Source organism: Leptonychotes weddellii, chromosome 14 (genome assembly GCF_054177405.1).
Source record: "Leptonychotes weddellii isolate Sample4059 chromosome 14, ASM5417740v2, whole genome shotgun sequence".
Taxonomy (NCBI): Eukaryota; Metazoa; Chordata; class Mammalia; order Carnivora; family Phocidae; genus Leptonychotes; species Leptonychotes weddellii.
In genome coordinates this window covers 80,365,238-80,380,679 of record NC_138382.1, presented here as the reverse complement: position 1 = coordinate 80,380,679, position 15,442 = coordinate 80,365,238, and the positions used below count along the sequence as shown (strand labels likewise).

Sequence of the window (15,442 nt, the reverse complement as noted above, 5' to 3'; positions counted from 1 at the left end):
TTTTTTCCATTTTACTGAGAAATCACTGGCACACGACACTGTGAGTGTGTGGTGTGCAGCAGGATGTTCTGGTTTACCTCTGTTGTGAAATGATCGCCACGACAGGTCCAGCTAACACCCATCATCTCAGACACAGGTTTAAATGAGATGTGATGAGCTCCTAGGAGCCCCCTTCACAGCGTTCCCGTGTGCCCTACGGCAGCGACGGGCCCCGGGTTGCTCGTTGCACCCCCTGGTACTTGCCGTCCTGATACTCTGACTGGAACTTTGTACCTTTTGACCACCTTACTCCAACTCCCCCTTCCCTTATTACTTTAATTTTTACAAATGTTATGAAACATTTCAGATATATGGGAATGCACGATAGTAAGTGACCAAGTGAGCTGTCACCCGGGTCCTGTAGCCATCGCCATGCTGGCTAGCTGTAACCCAGCCTCCAGTGTCCCCCTCCTTTCCTCAGAGGGCAGCTGTACCCTCTGCAGCACATGGCATGGTGGCTTTCTGCCGTGTGTGCTTCCTCCGCAGCTGGGCCTGTGCGGGTTCTTACTGTCAGGCCCCCATGGGCACGGTGTGTCCCGGTTCAGTCCTCCACACCGCTGTTGATACATCCGGTTGCCGACTGACCTTCAGCCTGTTTATAGTTGTTTTTTTGTCGTGCCTCTGCTGCTGAGAACGTTTGGAAAGGCATGCAAGCGTGAAGCTTTCTTGCGGGTCTACACCTGGGTCTTGTGCACACTCTAAGCAATTCAGCCTCTCTCTGTGGTTCACATAGTTTTTTGATTTTAGGTGAGGTTGAGGGTGTTGTTCTTCTAAATAAACAAGTCAATTTGGAAATCAGTAGCCCACGAGCCATCTTTAGCAACAGTGGCTACTCTGTCATTCCCTCTTCCCACCTTTCCCCCAAACATACGCACCTGCTTTTCTCTCTGATTCTTGGACAAAGACGAGAACTGCCATCTGATGGGGTGTGTGGGCCAGCCCTCCCTTGGCCCTCCTGGGATCTCCTGGCTGCTTGACTTGCTTGTGAGTAGGAGGCTGGGTGAGGCCACGTCCAGGACACACCTCGTACCCACAGAAGGGGAGCCCGCTCTCCGCAGAGCGGCCGAGTGGTGCAGAAGCGACGAGGGGGCGTGTTGGCGCCTTTGGCCTCACGAGGGGGCAGGGAACCCTGGAGCCGGCCTGTACTTTCTGTCCTTTGACACCCGGCAGGCGACTGCTCTGTGCTGCTGCTTCATGTGGTGCCGTTGTGGTCTCCCAGGGACAGTTTTCTTTCTGTGAAGGATGTGAAATGAGCAGAAAGGGGAAGAAACGTAACGGAGTCCCAGAGCTCACTTAGAACGTCTCGAGAACCACACGTCCAGGTTCCCGACGCACAGGGCTTGGTCACGAGGTCGGGAATACCCCAGCTCCCCCACTGTGGGCAGACTTCCCGGTGCGGCCAGCCCCATCCTGAGACTCCCAGGGCTGTTCCTGTGAACACGGACATTGCTAACAGGTTGAGAGGCTCCCCCCAGGAACCGGGGGCCAAGACTGACCACGTTCCTCACCATTCAACCCTGACAGTGCAGACGTGGTGTGCATGTGGGCCACGTGGTGCAGCCACTGTGGAAACAGCGTGGTAGTTTCCTGAAAGTTAAAGATGCATATACTGAATGGCCCAGTAGCTGTACGTGAGCATTTTTGACAGCTTTATTTACAATTGCCCCAAACTGGAAACAGCCCAGGTGCCCTTTAACTGCTGGGCGGATGAAACAGCCTCCTTCTCAGCCACCAAGAGCATAACTGCTGGTGCGTGAACAGCATGGCGGGCCTCAAACTCCCGTCTCAGTGAAGGGAGAAGGGAGCCGGCCCTGTGTGATTCCATTTATGTAATGTTTTGACGAAGCAAAACCATCAGGACAGACGAACCCTGGGTGGCTGCCTGGAAGCAGCAGTGGACGGACAGGGCGGTGACAGCAGAGGGTGGTGTCCTGGCTGGAAAAGCAGGCTCTGCGGGCTCCTAGGAGGTGCTTCTCGAGTGGGGCGAGGTGCAGCGGGGCCGTGGCGGGCGCTTCCATGCTCAACCATGTGCTGGTGTCTCTTCGCTTCTGGAGACGGGGATGCTGGGAGCAGCCTGACCTTGCTGTCCTTGCAGGGCCACACCGCTCCGTACAAAACCGTGTCTGCCCGCGCTGCTATCCCTTCCACCGTCCTCCGGCTCCCAGCGGTGGCTTTTCAAGGAGTTTTTGAGAAGTATCCTGAAACCCTGGTGAGGGTGGTGCAGGTGGGTCCCATTTGCAGGAGCCCTTTCTGGCCCAGGGGCCGGGGCACCAAGCGTTTATCACAGGCTGCTGCGTTGGTCCTGAGCGTCACACACCCAGGAAAGTGCGTCCTGAGTGGGTGTAGGAAGGACTAAGGTGGTTTTCTGAGGGATTTGTAATATATATTTTAGAGTAAAAGTTAATATTCATGACCTCAAAGAGGTCTTCAGAACTCCCACTAGCCCCCCAAAGAGTTCTTTTTTTGTTATTAAATTTCTTGTTTTGAAGTAATCTTAGATTTACTAAAACCTTGCACAAATAATGCAGTTTCCTTACGCCCTAAACACTAACATCTTAGGTGACCACGGGGAGTTGTCAGGACTGGGGGCTCCGTGTCGTGACGGGGCTCGGGGGGTCTGCAGGGGGCACCGGGCCTGGCACAGCTGGCTGTCCCCCACAGATCATCATGGTGCGGCTGCAGAGGGTCACCTTTCTGGCTCTGCACAACTACCTGGGCCTGACCACAGAGCTCTTCAACCCGGTAAGTGCAGCCTCATGCCCTTGTCCATGTCACTGGGACCCTGGGCTTTGAGAGGGGCTTGTGCGGCCTTGTTTACTCCTCTGCCTTAAAGCCGTGCTGGTGGATGAGCTTGATTCTCCTGAGGCCTTGTGCTAAGAACCTGTCCCACCCATGAGATGTGGGATGAGACTCCTCCGATGCCCATTCCAGGAGAGCCTGCAGTTTGGCCTGAATGTGGCCCCTTCGGTCACCTTGCTCCATAAGCTCGCCTGCCCCTTTCCTGTTGTTCACCTGGCGCACACCGCTGAGCTGCCTGCCCGCCCAGTGGAGGCGCTCCCCTCCTGTCCCTTGGGGCCCCTCCTGCTGGCAGTCTGGGCGAGGGGTCCGCTCGCTCTACCCAGAGCTGCTCTGAGCAGCAGATGTAGATGAGACCCTCGAGGGCCCTGCTTCAGGGGGGCCTGGATGCTAATCACTCATTACTGGGGTCAGCACCGCACTTGGGGATTCTCCCTAGTTCTGATGGGTTTTAGGTTTTGTCATCTTCCTTTACTGGTATTTTAGGGCACATCCTTTTGTTTTCTACATTACTTTTCTCTTAATGAAGAAGGTTTCTGACAGTGTTGACCACCATTTAAACTTGATAGAGTTGCCGGGATAAAGCAAGCTGGGCTTTTGTTGCCTTAAGCCCACGGCCGGCCTCTGCGCTGGTCACCACTCCTCTTGTTCTCCCAAGTGTGGCTGCTGAGAGTACCAGCCCAGGGGTGCCCCTGGAGCACCTGCTCTTTCTCACATCCCAGGAGAGCCAGGCCATCCCCCTGGTGTCTGTGGCCAGTGTGGCTGCCGGGAAGGTCAGAAGGCAGGCATGCTGCGTCTCCGAGGATCGTCTTGAGAGGCCCCTGCGGCCCCAGGACTCCTGCGACCCAGGTACTGCCCCCAAACTGGCCTCCCGCCTGAGTCCGGGCCTCCTTCCCACCCCAGCCACCCCTCCCATCACCCCGTCTCTGGGAGGACTAGGCTCCAGGGGAAAGCCATTCGGGGAGCAGATTCCAAGCTTCATGCCGCTCTGAGCTCTTGAGAGGGTCCTAGATCTGGGGAGAGAAACCGTCCATTGAGGCTTCTTGGCTACAAGTCACCTTCAGGTTGAGTGTGTAACACGCAGCCATGCTCACAAATGTGGGATAGATCACCTGTGTGTTTATAAACAAGTGGCTGATAGACTAGTGAGATGAAGCTGTGTCGCTCAGGGTACTTCCTGGAAGGTGGCTTTTACGTTCATTCACCTGAGGGGCCAGGGGAGCACGGAAGTGTGCCAGGCTCACGCCAAGTGTGCTCGATGGTCACCTCGACTAAAACAGTCACTGGGAAGGGGACACGCAAGGCTTCAGCCTGGTGGAGGAGGCTGGCAGCAAGGGCAAGTCAGTTCAGGACGACTTGGGGGAGGCAGAGCAGGGCCCGCGTCCGAGGTTGGCGCTGCCTAACATTGCCCTGGGCAGCTGGGTGCAGGTGCGGAGGTTGTGGCCTGAGGGCCTGGAGACATGAGGTTTGTGCACCGCCATGGGGACAGAGGCCCTCTTCCCACCCGTCCCCTCCCAGCAGGTCGAGGGGGCAGCCGTGCAGCAGCCTCTGGCCCTCTGCTGCAGAGGAGCCAGTCCTTCCCGCTGCCTTCTGTCCACGAAGAGATCCTGGATGAGTTCGGCAAGGCCCAGGCAGGTGACCAGGCCCCTTTCGCTCCACCAGGTGAGGCATTGGGCACCTGAGCTTGGAGCATTTACAGGTGGGCAGGCTGTCAGGCCCAGAGGACCCTATGCCCACACTCTGGCTCCCTTAGATGCAGTGGTAATTACGTGTCTTGCTGCCCTGAGCATCCCGTGGGCTCCTTTCTACACTGCTCTGTTTTACCCCTGCCTCGCATCTGTGTCCCAGGGGCCTGCGTCCCCAAGGCTGCACCTGGCCGCTGCAGGACCATCTCCAGTGCCACCCTTTCTCCCCTGTGCTGGGCTGTGCTCACTGGCACTCCGCCATGTGGCATCCTCCACTGAAATGGGTTTCCTAGGCCCTCTGGCCCCTCAGCTGCTACCAGGATCTGCTTTCATTAAAGCAGAATTCTCGGGGCGCCTGGGTGGCTCAGTGGTTAAGCGTCTGCCCTCGGCTCAGGTCGTGATCCCGGGGTCCTGGGATCGAGCCCCGCATCGGGCTCCCTGCTCGGCGGGGAGGCTGCTTCTCGCTCTCCCACTCCCCCTGCTTGTGTTCCCTCTCTCGCTGTGTCTCTGTCAAATAAATAAATAAAATCTTGAAAAAAAAAAAAAAACCCTTTAAAGAATTGTCTGTTTAGGGGCACCTGGCCAGCTCAGTCGGTAGAGCATGTGACTCTTGATCTTAGGGTTGTGAGTTCGAGCCCCACGTGGGGTGGAGCCTACTTAAAATTTAAAAAAAAAGAATTGTCTGCTTATATTCTCTGCTCATTTTCTGCAGGGTTTTCTGAATCTGTTGATTTGCATCAATTCTTCATATGCTCTGGCTAGAGACCCTTCATCGGTTGTATTTGTTCAGACGCCTTTTTCTGGTCTCCGTCTGTCAGAAGACCCAGCCTTGTGGACTGTCATGTCCACATGACGTGAGCAGGACCCATGATGCTCCTTTATTGAAAACCAGCCGTTTGCACACCCTGTGATCTGTGTTTGGTGCCTTCCTCCTTGTCTTTCCTCATTCACTGGGTCGTAAGCGTATTCTCCCAGATCCTCTTCTGCGAGCTGAGTGGTTCCCCTTGTGCGCTGAGGGCTCCTTTGTTTGCCCTTCCCACTTGGGTGTGTTCGAAGTCAGACATTCAGCCTTTTTTTACTTTGTGTGGTGGTAACTTACACAGTGCCATTCATGAAACAATCTTTCCTTTCCTGTTGCCTTTTTTGGTGCTGTCTTCATTTGGTGTCAAGTTTCTGAATATACGTGGATTTTTTTTTTTCTTTTTTTTTTTAGTAATAGCTTTTTGGAGATGTGATTCACATACCATTAAGTTCACCTTTTTAAAGTGCGTAATTCATTAGTGTATTCGCAAAATTGTGTATCCGTCACTACCATCTAATCCAGAACATCTTGCCAGCCAGTAGATACGCCGCGTCCCCATTAGCCATCATCCCCGGCCCCGGCCCCCACTGGTCTGCTTTCTGTCTCTTGGATTTGCCTGTTCTGCATATTTCATTACTTGGACTACTTTTTAGGAATCTTTTGTGTTCTACTGGGATATTTGCCTATTTCTTCATGGACACCAAGTTGTTTTCAATTTCCCTTAACTGTTCTTGGTTGTGTAATATGAATACAGAAGGTGTAAATGTAAACGGGCAGTGTGATGACTTTTCGTAAACCGAGCTCTCCCGTGAGGCCAGCGCCCAGACGCAGAAACGCACCAGCAGAGAGGTTAGGCTCTGCCAGCCGTCCCGCCGGAGCTCCTGCTCTCCGAGTTCCAGCAGCGTGAGCTGCTGTAGAGTCTGGCTGCTTCCGCTCGGCTTTGTGTCTGAGGTCCATACGTGTTGTCTGCAGCAACACGCACCTGTTCTCCGTGGTGGGTAGCGATGTACTGTCTGAAGACAGTGCATTTATGTGTCTTTTGAACCCACGTACGTGTTCCTGTTGGAACTGCTGGGTCGTAGAGTGCTCGCTGTTGGCTCAGGAGATGCTGCGCACGGTTTTCTGGGTGCCCGTCCCGATGTGTACTTCTACCGCCCTCCCAAGCCTGCGTGTTCAATATGGGGTCCCCAGCACATGTCGCTGTCAGCATTGAGCTCCTAGCGATTCAGTCCTCTGTCCCACTTAGCGCTCTTGGCCCGTATGTTAGTGCTGCTGACAGGCGGCACCGTCTTCCGGGAAGCCCCCGCCGCCCCCGCCTGCTTTCTGCTTCCTGTCTTCTTCTCCCGGCTCCTCTGGCCCAGCAGGCCTCACTGTGGCCGCACCCCGTCCTCCTGACCACTCCTGAGCCCCAGGACTTGCCGCCTCCATTGCAGTGGGCTGCATGGTCTTTTGTCTCCTTTCCCCTTAGAAGTTGTCATTCATCCTCATGGATTAATAGGAGTTCTTTAGATCTTCTCTATATGAATCCTTTGTGGGATATATGTACTGAAGATACTTTCTGCTCTTACTTTTCACTCTCTTAATGGTGTCATTTGATGAATAGAAGTTTTAAATTTAAGAGTCCAATTTATCGAATTTTTTCTTTTGTAATTAATGCATTTTGTGTCCTGTTTAGGAAATCTGCCTGTAAGATTTAACATTTTACCTTTCATATTTATCCCTCTAGGATTGGTTCTTTTGTCTAAAGTGCATACTGGACACGATACACTTTTTTTCCACATGGCTATTCAGCTGACCTGCTGTATTTAAAAAAAAAAAATGTGTTTAGCAAATTTTTCAAATAAAAAAAGACGGGAAAGTAATAGCAGTCCACCTGTAATAAAGTGTGACTGTGAATCACCCTGTTCCATAAACATATGCAGGCAACTGTCATCTTCCCTCTGGTCCCTGCAGATAATGCCCTCTTAGGAGACATGTGTCTGCAAAAAGCAGAGGGACTCGACATTTTAAGTTTTGTCAACTGATGTGGGTGAACTGACAGTAAGAACAGCATCGCACAGGACTGTGTAACCTTTGCCGTATGCGTGGGTTAATCACAGGGACTCTGGCACGGTTTTATTTTTAACACTGTTTTTTCTTAAAGATTTATTTATTTAAGAGAGAGAGCACAAGTGGGAGGGGCAGAGGGAGAGGGAGAAGCAGGCTCCCCGCCGAGCAGGGAGCCCGACGCGGGGCTCGATCCCGGACCCTGGGACCATGACCTGAGCCGAAGGCGGACGCTCAACTGAGCCACCCAGGCGCCCCAATTTTTTTATTAATTTAAGAAATAAAATAAAAATCGGTTGTGGGTCACAAGAGGGCATGCATGACAGGGCAGTGGCCGCGCTCCAGTGATCCGAGTCTCACCTGCCAGGGTCTGTGCTGCTTCGCCTTCGGGGGGAGAGCTCAGCCAGCCCTCAGCGAATGTGTGTGGACCCGCGTGTCCAGCCGGGTCGGCACAGCGTCCTGCGTCTTCCCTCCACTGTAGGGAGCACCTCAGACCTGAGGATGGCGTGTGACCGTGCCAGGGTCCTCCTCCATGCAGAGGAACGCCCTGGGAGCGCCGTGGCCAGCAAGGTAGGTGGGCACACTCCCTCCCGTCTCAGGCTGTGCCCTGCCCTGGCCTAGTGCTCCCTGCGGGGGCCTTTCCCCTGCCACGTCCCTCTGATCTGCCTGTGCTCTTCTCAAGTCCAAGAAGAGCGTGATTGTTGCAGACGCTCCCTCTGCAGTCTTCCAGTACTCAGAGACTAACTCAGATGAGACGGTCTCCAGCAGGAAGACAGATGCCATTCTCAGGGCCGCCAAGAAGGACTTGCTCACCCTGATGAAGCTGGACGTAAGTGGCTGCCCTCCTGCCTTCTCTCTGGCTGCGGTGAGCTGGGAGATGCGCACGGTCTCTGGAGAGGCCAGTGACACTCCCACAGCCTGTCCTCCTGAGGACCCACTCCTTTGGGGCATTGTGTCCCAGGTCGGGGCCAGCACAGCCCCTGCCCGCGGCGGGGCTCCCTCTGGGGTGCTCAGGATGGCGTCCTTGCGCTGGTGGCTGCGCAGACCCTCTCCCTGGCACCTTCTTCCCAGCGCATCCCTGCCCTCCCCCGCATGCCTGCAGGTGACAGGGCTGTGAACCCTGTGTGCTCTGCAGGCTTTGGACACCACCCAGGAAGCCCTGGAAGGGTTATAAGCAATGGCTTTCCTGACTGTGTCTTCATCACGTGCCCATTTGTTCTTGGCCCTTCTTCCCTCACGTTCGTTCATTTATTTATTTATTTATTTTAAAGACTTCATTTATTTATTTGACAGAGAGAGACACAGCGAGAGTGTGAACACAAGCAGGGGGAGTGGGAGAGGGAGAAGCAGGCTTCCCGCCGAGCAGGGCGCCCGATGCGGGGCTCGATCCCAGGACCCTGGGATCATGACCTGAGCCGAAGGCAGACGCTCAACGACTGAGCCACCCAGGCGCCCCCTCCCTCACATTTTAAAGGCTTGTGAATATCTTGTCTACAGAAGAATGTGGGTGCCCATGGAACCACCATTCCAGGGACCATACTATTTGCTGCTCCCAAAAGCAGCTGTGTGCCCTCCGTGGCTGCAGCCCCTCACCCCAGGGAGACCACCGCCTTGCACCTGCGTGGGGACTTTCTGTGTGGGGCTCATCCCGTGTGTCCTCTGGGCCCACTGTTCTTGCTCAGCATCGTGTCTGTGACTTGCCCGCATGGTTGCCAGTCCTGAAGGCTCTGCTATCACAGGAATGCACCGTGGGTGTCCATCCCTTGTCCACGCTGTGGAGGGACATGCGTGCACATGTCTGCATTCCGTGAGTTGTGCGTCACCCCTCACCCAGACCGGGGTTCCTTGGCCCTGCATGCATGACAGCATCTGGGTTTCCAGCCTTTTCCACTTCACATAAATACGGGCACAGTGTTGAGTAGAGCTTTTGGTTTTAATTACATTTTCTGGATTCTAAGTAGGGCTTGGCGCCTTCCACGTTTCTGCTTCGTCTGCCTCTTGGGAGGCAGCAGTTTGAGACTTCTGCCCATTGTTCTGTCTCCCTTTTTGACTCTAAGGGTTTCTTTATATTTTCTAAATAAGTCTGTTGTTGATTATAGGTCTTGCACATGATCTGCTCTAGCATTTGCCTTTTTTGCCTTCTGAATGGTACGTTTGGTGGACAGAAGTTCTTCATTATAACACAGTAAACTTACCAGTCTTTTCCTTTATGGTTAGTGCCTTTATGCCTTGCTTAAGAAATAGTTCCTTACTTCAGATTCATAAAGATGTTTTCTATATTGTTGTTTGAAAGTTTTATTGCTTTGCCTTTCTTAGGTGTTAATGAGAAGGAGTTAATTTTTGTGCAGGATGCAAGGAAGCACTGATTATGTATATTTTTGCTCATGGATTCCTGGTTGGCCCAGCATCCTGCCCCCGTCGTAAACCTGTCCATGGGGTCCTCTGTTGTGTTTCCTTGCGCTGCTTTTGGTGGGCACGCACAGCAGAATAGCTCTCCCACGGGGCTGCCCTCCTGGAGACTTCCTCCATGCCTGCCCTGCTCATAGGAGCTGCCTTCCCTGGCCCTCTGGTCCTAAGAGTGTTTTTCATGACATTTTTGTCACGTGTGCCCACGGCTCAGCATAGCGTCCCGACTGGGTCAGCTTTCAGGCCAAAGTTGGGGGCTGAAGGAGGAGAGAAGCCGAGAGCCTCCTGCTGCACCTCGTGTTGCCGTGTGTCTGCAGCGGTCTGGCCAGGCTCTGCCTCCCGTCCTGAGCAGCACAGAGGCTGCAGTGGGCTGACCTCCCGCTCGCAGGGCGGTTGGCTGAGGTGAGCTCTAGGTGACGTGTTGGCAGCCGCATACCGTCCCCGGCCCCAGCGTCGCCGTAGAAAGTCGTGTGCTGGTCTTTCCTCCTTTGAGAATAACTTTTCTCTTGCTGCTTTTAAGATGTTTTCATTGTTGGGGCGCCCGGGTGGCTCAGTCGGTGAAGCGTCTGCCTTCGACTCATGGTCTCGGGGTCCTGGGATGGAGCCCTGCGTCGGGCTCCCTGCTCGGCAGGGAGCCTGCTTCTCCCTCTGCCTCAGCCGCTCCCTCTGCCCCTCCCCCTGCTCTTGCTCACTGTCCCTCTCAAATAGATAAATAAAATCTTAAAAAAAGATATTCATCTTTGGTTTCCTGCAATTTCAGAACTGGGAGTGGATTTCTTTTTGTTTATCTTACATGAAATTCTTTGGGCTTCTTCAGTCTGGGCCTCTGAACTCCTTTTGAAAAATTATCACCATTTTCTCTTCAAATATTGCCTCTGCATATTTTCTCTCTTCTCCTTCAGAGGCTCTATGGAATGTATGTTCTCCTTTATCTTTTATGTCTTACCCTCTTTTTTTTTTTTTTTTTTTTTATTTATTTGCGAGAGAGAAAATGAGAGACAGAGAGCATGAGAGGGAGGAGGGTCAGAGGGAGAAGCAGACTCCCTGCTGAGCAGGGAGCCTGATGTGGGACTCGATCCCGGGACTCCAGGATCATGACCTGAGCCGAAGGCAGTCGCTTAACCGACTGAGCCACCCAGGCGCCCCTACCCTCTTTTTTTTTAAGATCTTATTTATTTATTTGACACAGAGAGAGAGAGAGCGAGAGAGGGAACACAAGCAGGGGGAGTGGGAGAGGGGGAGAAGCAGGCTTCCCGCCGAGCAGGGAGCCTGATGCGGGGCTTGATCCCAGGACCCTGGGATCATGACCTGAGCCGAAGGCAGACGCTTAACGACTGAGCCACCCAGGTGCCCCGGTCTTACCCCTTTTGTCTGTATTTCCCATATTCCTGTAAGTCCTTGAACTTGATATACATGTTTTTATCAGAGTTCACATTCTGCTTTTAGTGTCTAATCTGCTGCTAAACCTGTGCGTTGAGTTCTCAAGTTTGGTTATTCCATTTTATAGATCTGGAATGTCTACTACTTTTATCTGTGGCCACTGCTGAGCGGTGGCGTGTGATCCTCACAGGTGGGAAAGGCCTCGCACCACAGTCCACCCAGCCGCTAGTCGTCACGTCTCCTCAGCTGTATCACAGATGGCTTTTCCACTACTTACTCAATTTTTTTAACAGACTGTATTTTAGAGCCGTTTTAGGTTCACAGCAGAACTGAGAAGAACACGGAGATTTCCCGTATACCTGCTGCCCCCCTCCACCTGCCCTGCACAGCCTTTCCCAGTACTGACGACCCCGCCCGGTGTGCGTTCGGTATAGTAGGAGAACCTGCACGGACGGTCGTCACCCCCGAAGTCCTTATACCTCAGAGTGACGCAGGTGGTGTGCGCTCTGTGGGCGTGTGGGGACAGCCTCACACAGAGTAGTTCACGGCCCTAAAAATCCACTGCTGCACCTGTTCAGCCCTCCCTCAGCCCCCATCTTTGTACTGTCTCCGTAGTTTTGCCTTTTCCACCACGTCGTTGAATCATACAGTGTGTAGCCTGTTCACGTTGGCCTCCTTCACTTAAGGTTCCTCATGTCTCTTCATGGCCTGAGAGGTCGTTTCTTTTCAGCGCTGAAGAGCATTCTGTTGTCTGGAAGGAACCACAGTTTATCCGTTCACTTACATCTTGGTTGCGTCTAGGTTTTGGCAGCTGTAAATAAAGCTGCGCTAAATGTCCGTGTGGGCCTACATTTGCAAGTCATTTGGGTAAACAGTAAGAGGTGCAAGGGCTGTATTTTATGGTAAAAGTAGGTTTAGTTTTGCAAGAAACCGCCAAATTGTTTCCAAAGTGGCTGCACCCTGCTGCATGTCCCCCAGCCTTGAGTGAGAGTTCCTGCTGCCCCACATCCTCACCGGCATTTGATGTCGTCAGTACGTTAATGGATTTTGTCCATTCCAATAGGTGGGCAGTGGTCTGTCATTGTTGTTTAAATTTGCATTTCCCTGATAGCATATCACATGGAGCATGCTTTCATGTGTGTGTGTGTCTTCTTTGGTGAGGAATCTGTTAAGGTCTTCGCCCACTTGTTAACCGGGTAGTTTGTTTCCTTATTGTTGAGTTTAAAAGTTGTTTGTTTGTTTTGGATAGCAGTCCTTTATCAGATGTCTCTTTTGCAAATATTTTCTTCCATCTGTGGCTTGTCTTTTTATTCTCTTGACAGTGTCTTTTACAGAGCAGAATTTTTTTATTTTAATGACTTCCAGCTTATAAATTCTTTCCTTCATGGATTATGCCTTTGGTGTCATATGTAAAAAGTCATCGCCCAACCCAAGATTATGTAGATTTTCTCCTCTATATCTTCTAGGAGTTTTATTTTGCATTTTGCACTTAGGTCTGTGAGATCCATTTGGGGTTCGTTTTTTCGAAGGGTATAAGGTTTGTATCTAGATCCATTTTTTAAAGACTTTATTTATTTTTGAGAAAGAGAGAGAGTGCTCTAGCCGGGGGCAGGGGCGGAGGGCAAAGCAGACCCCCTGCTGAGCAGGGAGCCCGATCCCGGGGCTTGATCCCAGGACCCTGGGATCATGACTTGAGCCGAAGGCAGACGCTCAACCGACTGAGCCACCCAGGCGCCCTTTATAAAGATCCATTTTTTGCATGTGGATGTCCAGTTGTTCCCATACCATTTGTTGAAAGGGCTATATTTTCTCCATTTTATGGTCTTTGCTCCCGTGGCAAAGATCAGGTTACTCTATTTATATTTTGGGGTCTGTTGATATATTTTTGGGTCCTCTGTTCTGTTCCATTGATCTCTTTGTCAACACTTCACCAATACCATCGTGTCTTGATCACTGTGGCTTTATAGTGAGTCTTCTCCTGCTGTAGTGAATTGTTGCTTATTCAGGGACTCTTGCTTCTCCAGACAAACTTTAGAATCAGTTTATTGATATCTACAAAATAACTTGCTGGGATTGGATGGGATTGCATTGAGTCTATAGATTAAGTTGGGGAAAACTGACATCAGGACAATACTCAGTCTTCCTATCCATGAACATGGAATATTTCTCCAATTATTTAGTTATTCTATGATTTATTTCACTAAAATTTTGTAGTTTTCTCGTGTATTTTTTTAGGTTTATATTTAAGTATTTCATTTTGTGGGTGCTAATGTAACTATTGTTGTGTTTTTAATTTTAAATTCCACTTGTTCATTGCTGGTATATGGGAAGGCAGTTGACTTTTGTGTATTAACCTTGTATCCTGCAGCCTTGCTGTAATTGCTTATTAGTTGTGGGAGTTTTTTTTCTTGATTCTTTTGGATTTTCTGTATAGATCATCACATCATTTGAGAACAAAGATGGTCTTATGTCTTTCTTCCCAATCTATATACATTTTCTTTTCTTTTCTTTCCTTTTTTTTTTTTTTTTTTAAGGTTCTATTTATTTGAGAGAGAGAGAGAGCATGAGCGGTGGGGAAGAGGGCCCTGTGTGGGGCTCGATCCCAGGACTCCGGGATCATGACCTGAGCTGAAGGCAGAGGCTTAACCAACTGAGCCACCCGGGCGCCCCTATAGAGAATTGATATAATTTCTTCCTTAAATATTTGGTAGAGTCTACCAGTGAACCAGCTCGTATGGGCATGGTGCTTTCTGTTTTGGAAGGTTATTAATTGCTGATTAAATTTCTTAATAGATATAGTCTTATTCAGATAGTCTCTTTTCTTGTGTGAATTTTGGTGGGTTGTGTCTTTCAAGGAATGGGCTCATTTTGAACATAGGATTCAACATCAAATTGTTGAACATAGAGTTGTTCATAGTCTTCCTTTATTATCCTTTTACTTTGCTTGGCATCTGTAGTGATGAGCCTTCTTTCATTTCTGATATTAATAATTTATATTCTTTTCCTTGTTTTCTTAGTCTGGCTAGGGGCTTATCGATTTTATTGACAATTGGGTGGCTCAGTGGGTTGAGCGTCCGACTCTTGATCCTTGGGATTGTGAGTTCAAGCACCACATTGGGTGCAGAGATTACTTAAAAAAAATCTTAAAAAAAAAAAGTGTGTTGTTTAATTTCCAAGTATTTTCGGATCTTCCAGTTATCTTTCTGTTAAGACTTCTAGTGTCATTCCACTATGCTCTGAGAACAGACATTGTAAGATCAGCATTTTCTTAAATTTTTTTTTTTTTTTAAGATTTTATTTATTTATTTGCGAGAGAGAGAATGAGAGACAGCACGAGAGGGAGGAGGGTCAGAGGGAGAAGCAGGCTCCCCGCTGAGCAGGGAGCCCGATGCGGGACTCGATCCCGGGACTCCAGGATCATGACCTGAGCCGAAGGCAGTCGCTCAACCAACTGAGCCACCCAGGCGCCCCAGCATTTTCTTAAATTTTTGAAGATGGGGTTTATGGCGGCAGATAGAGGCTATCTCAGTGTTCCACGTGAGAAGACTGTATTCTGCTTTTTTGTATGAAGTAATTTATAGGTATGAATTCTGCCCGGTTGTTGGATGGTTCTGTTGAGTTCCGCTGTGTCCTCACTGATTTTCTGCTGCCGGTCTGGGTGTTCCTGACGGAGAGGACTGAAGTCTCCAGCTGTCACAGTGAATCCGTCTGTTTGTCCTGTAGCTGTGTCAGTCGTTTCCATGCAGGTTCACGCTCTTGTCGGGCATGCACACAGGGCGCGTTGGGTTGTTACGTCTTGGAGAACGGACCCTTTATCACCATGTGATGCCCGCCATCCCTGCTCATCTTCCTTCTCTGGAGTCGGTTTCATCTGAAATGAATAGAGCTGCTTCTGCTTTCTTGGATTAGCGTTAACATGCTCTCTTCATCTACTTTTACTCTGTGTGTCTTTACATTTAAAGTGGGTTTCTTGGAGTCAACATAGTCGTAGCTAGTCTGACAATCTTTGTCTTTTAATTGGTGCATTCAGACCATTGATGTTTAAGTGATTATTGATATAATCGGGTTACTATTTACCACATTGGTTACAGTTTTCTATTTGTTGCCCTTGTTTTTTGTTACTTTCGTCTACCACTCTTTTTCTGCTCTTTCTAATTTTGATTGGGCGTTTTATATGATCTGTTTTTTCTCCTTTTTTAGCTAGTTTGTTACATTCCTTTTTTACTTTTTTTAGGGGTTGTCCTAAATTTGCAAGATACATTTACACCTAATCCTAGTCCACTTTTAA

At 50.5% G+C, this 15,442-nt stretch overlaps 1 protein-coding gene across 1 annotated transcript in view; it reads left to right on the top strand.

The window, feature by feature from the left end:
• PNPLA7 (patatin like domain 7, lysophospholipase) overlaps positions 1-15,442 on the top strand; it is a 53,818-nt gene that overhangs the window by 13,394 nt on the left and 24,982 nt on the right. Inside the window, exons 10-15 of the mRNA XM_081802675.1 lie at positions 2,135-2,263; positions 2,701-2,781; positions 3,558-3,684; positions 4,354-4,497; positions 7,850-7,938; positions 8,051-8,197. Of these exons, the coding sequence (XP_081658801.1) occupies positions 2,135-2,263; positions 2,701-2,781; positions 3,558-3,684; positions 4,354-4,497; positions 7,850-7,938; positions 8,051-8,197 (717 nt within the window). The remainder of the gene's footprint in view (positions 1-2,134; positions 2,264-2,700; positions 2,782-3,557; positions 3,685-4,353; positions 4,498-7,849; positions 7,939-8,050; positions 8,198-15,442) is intronic.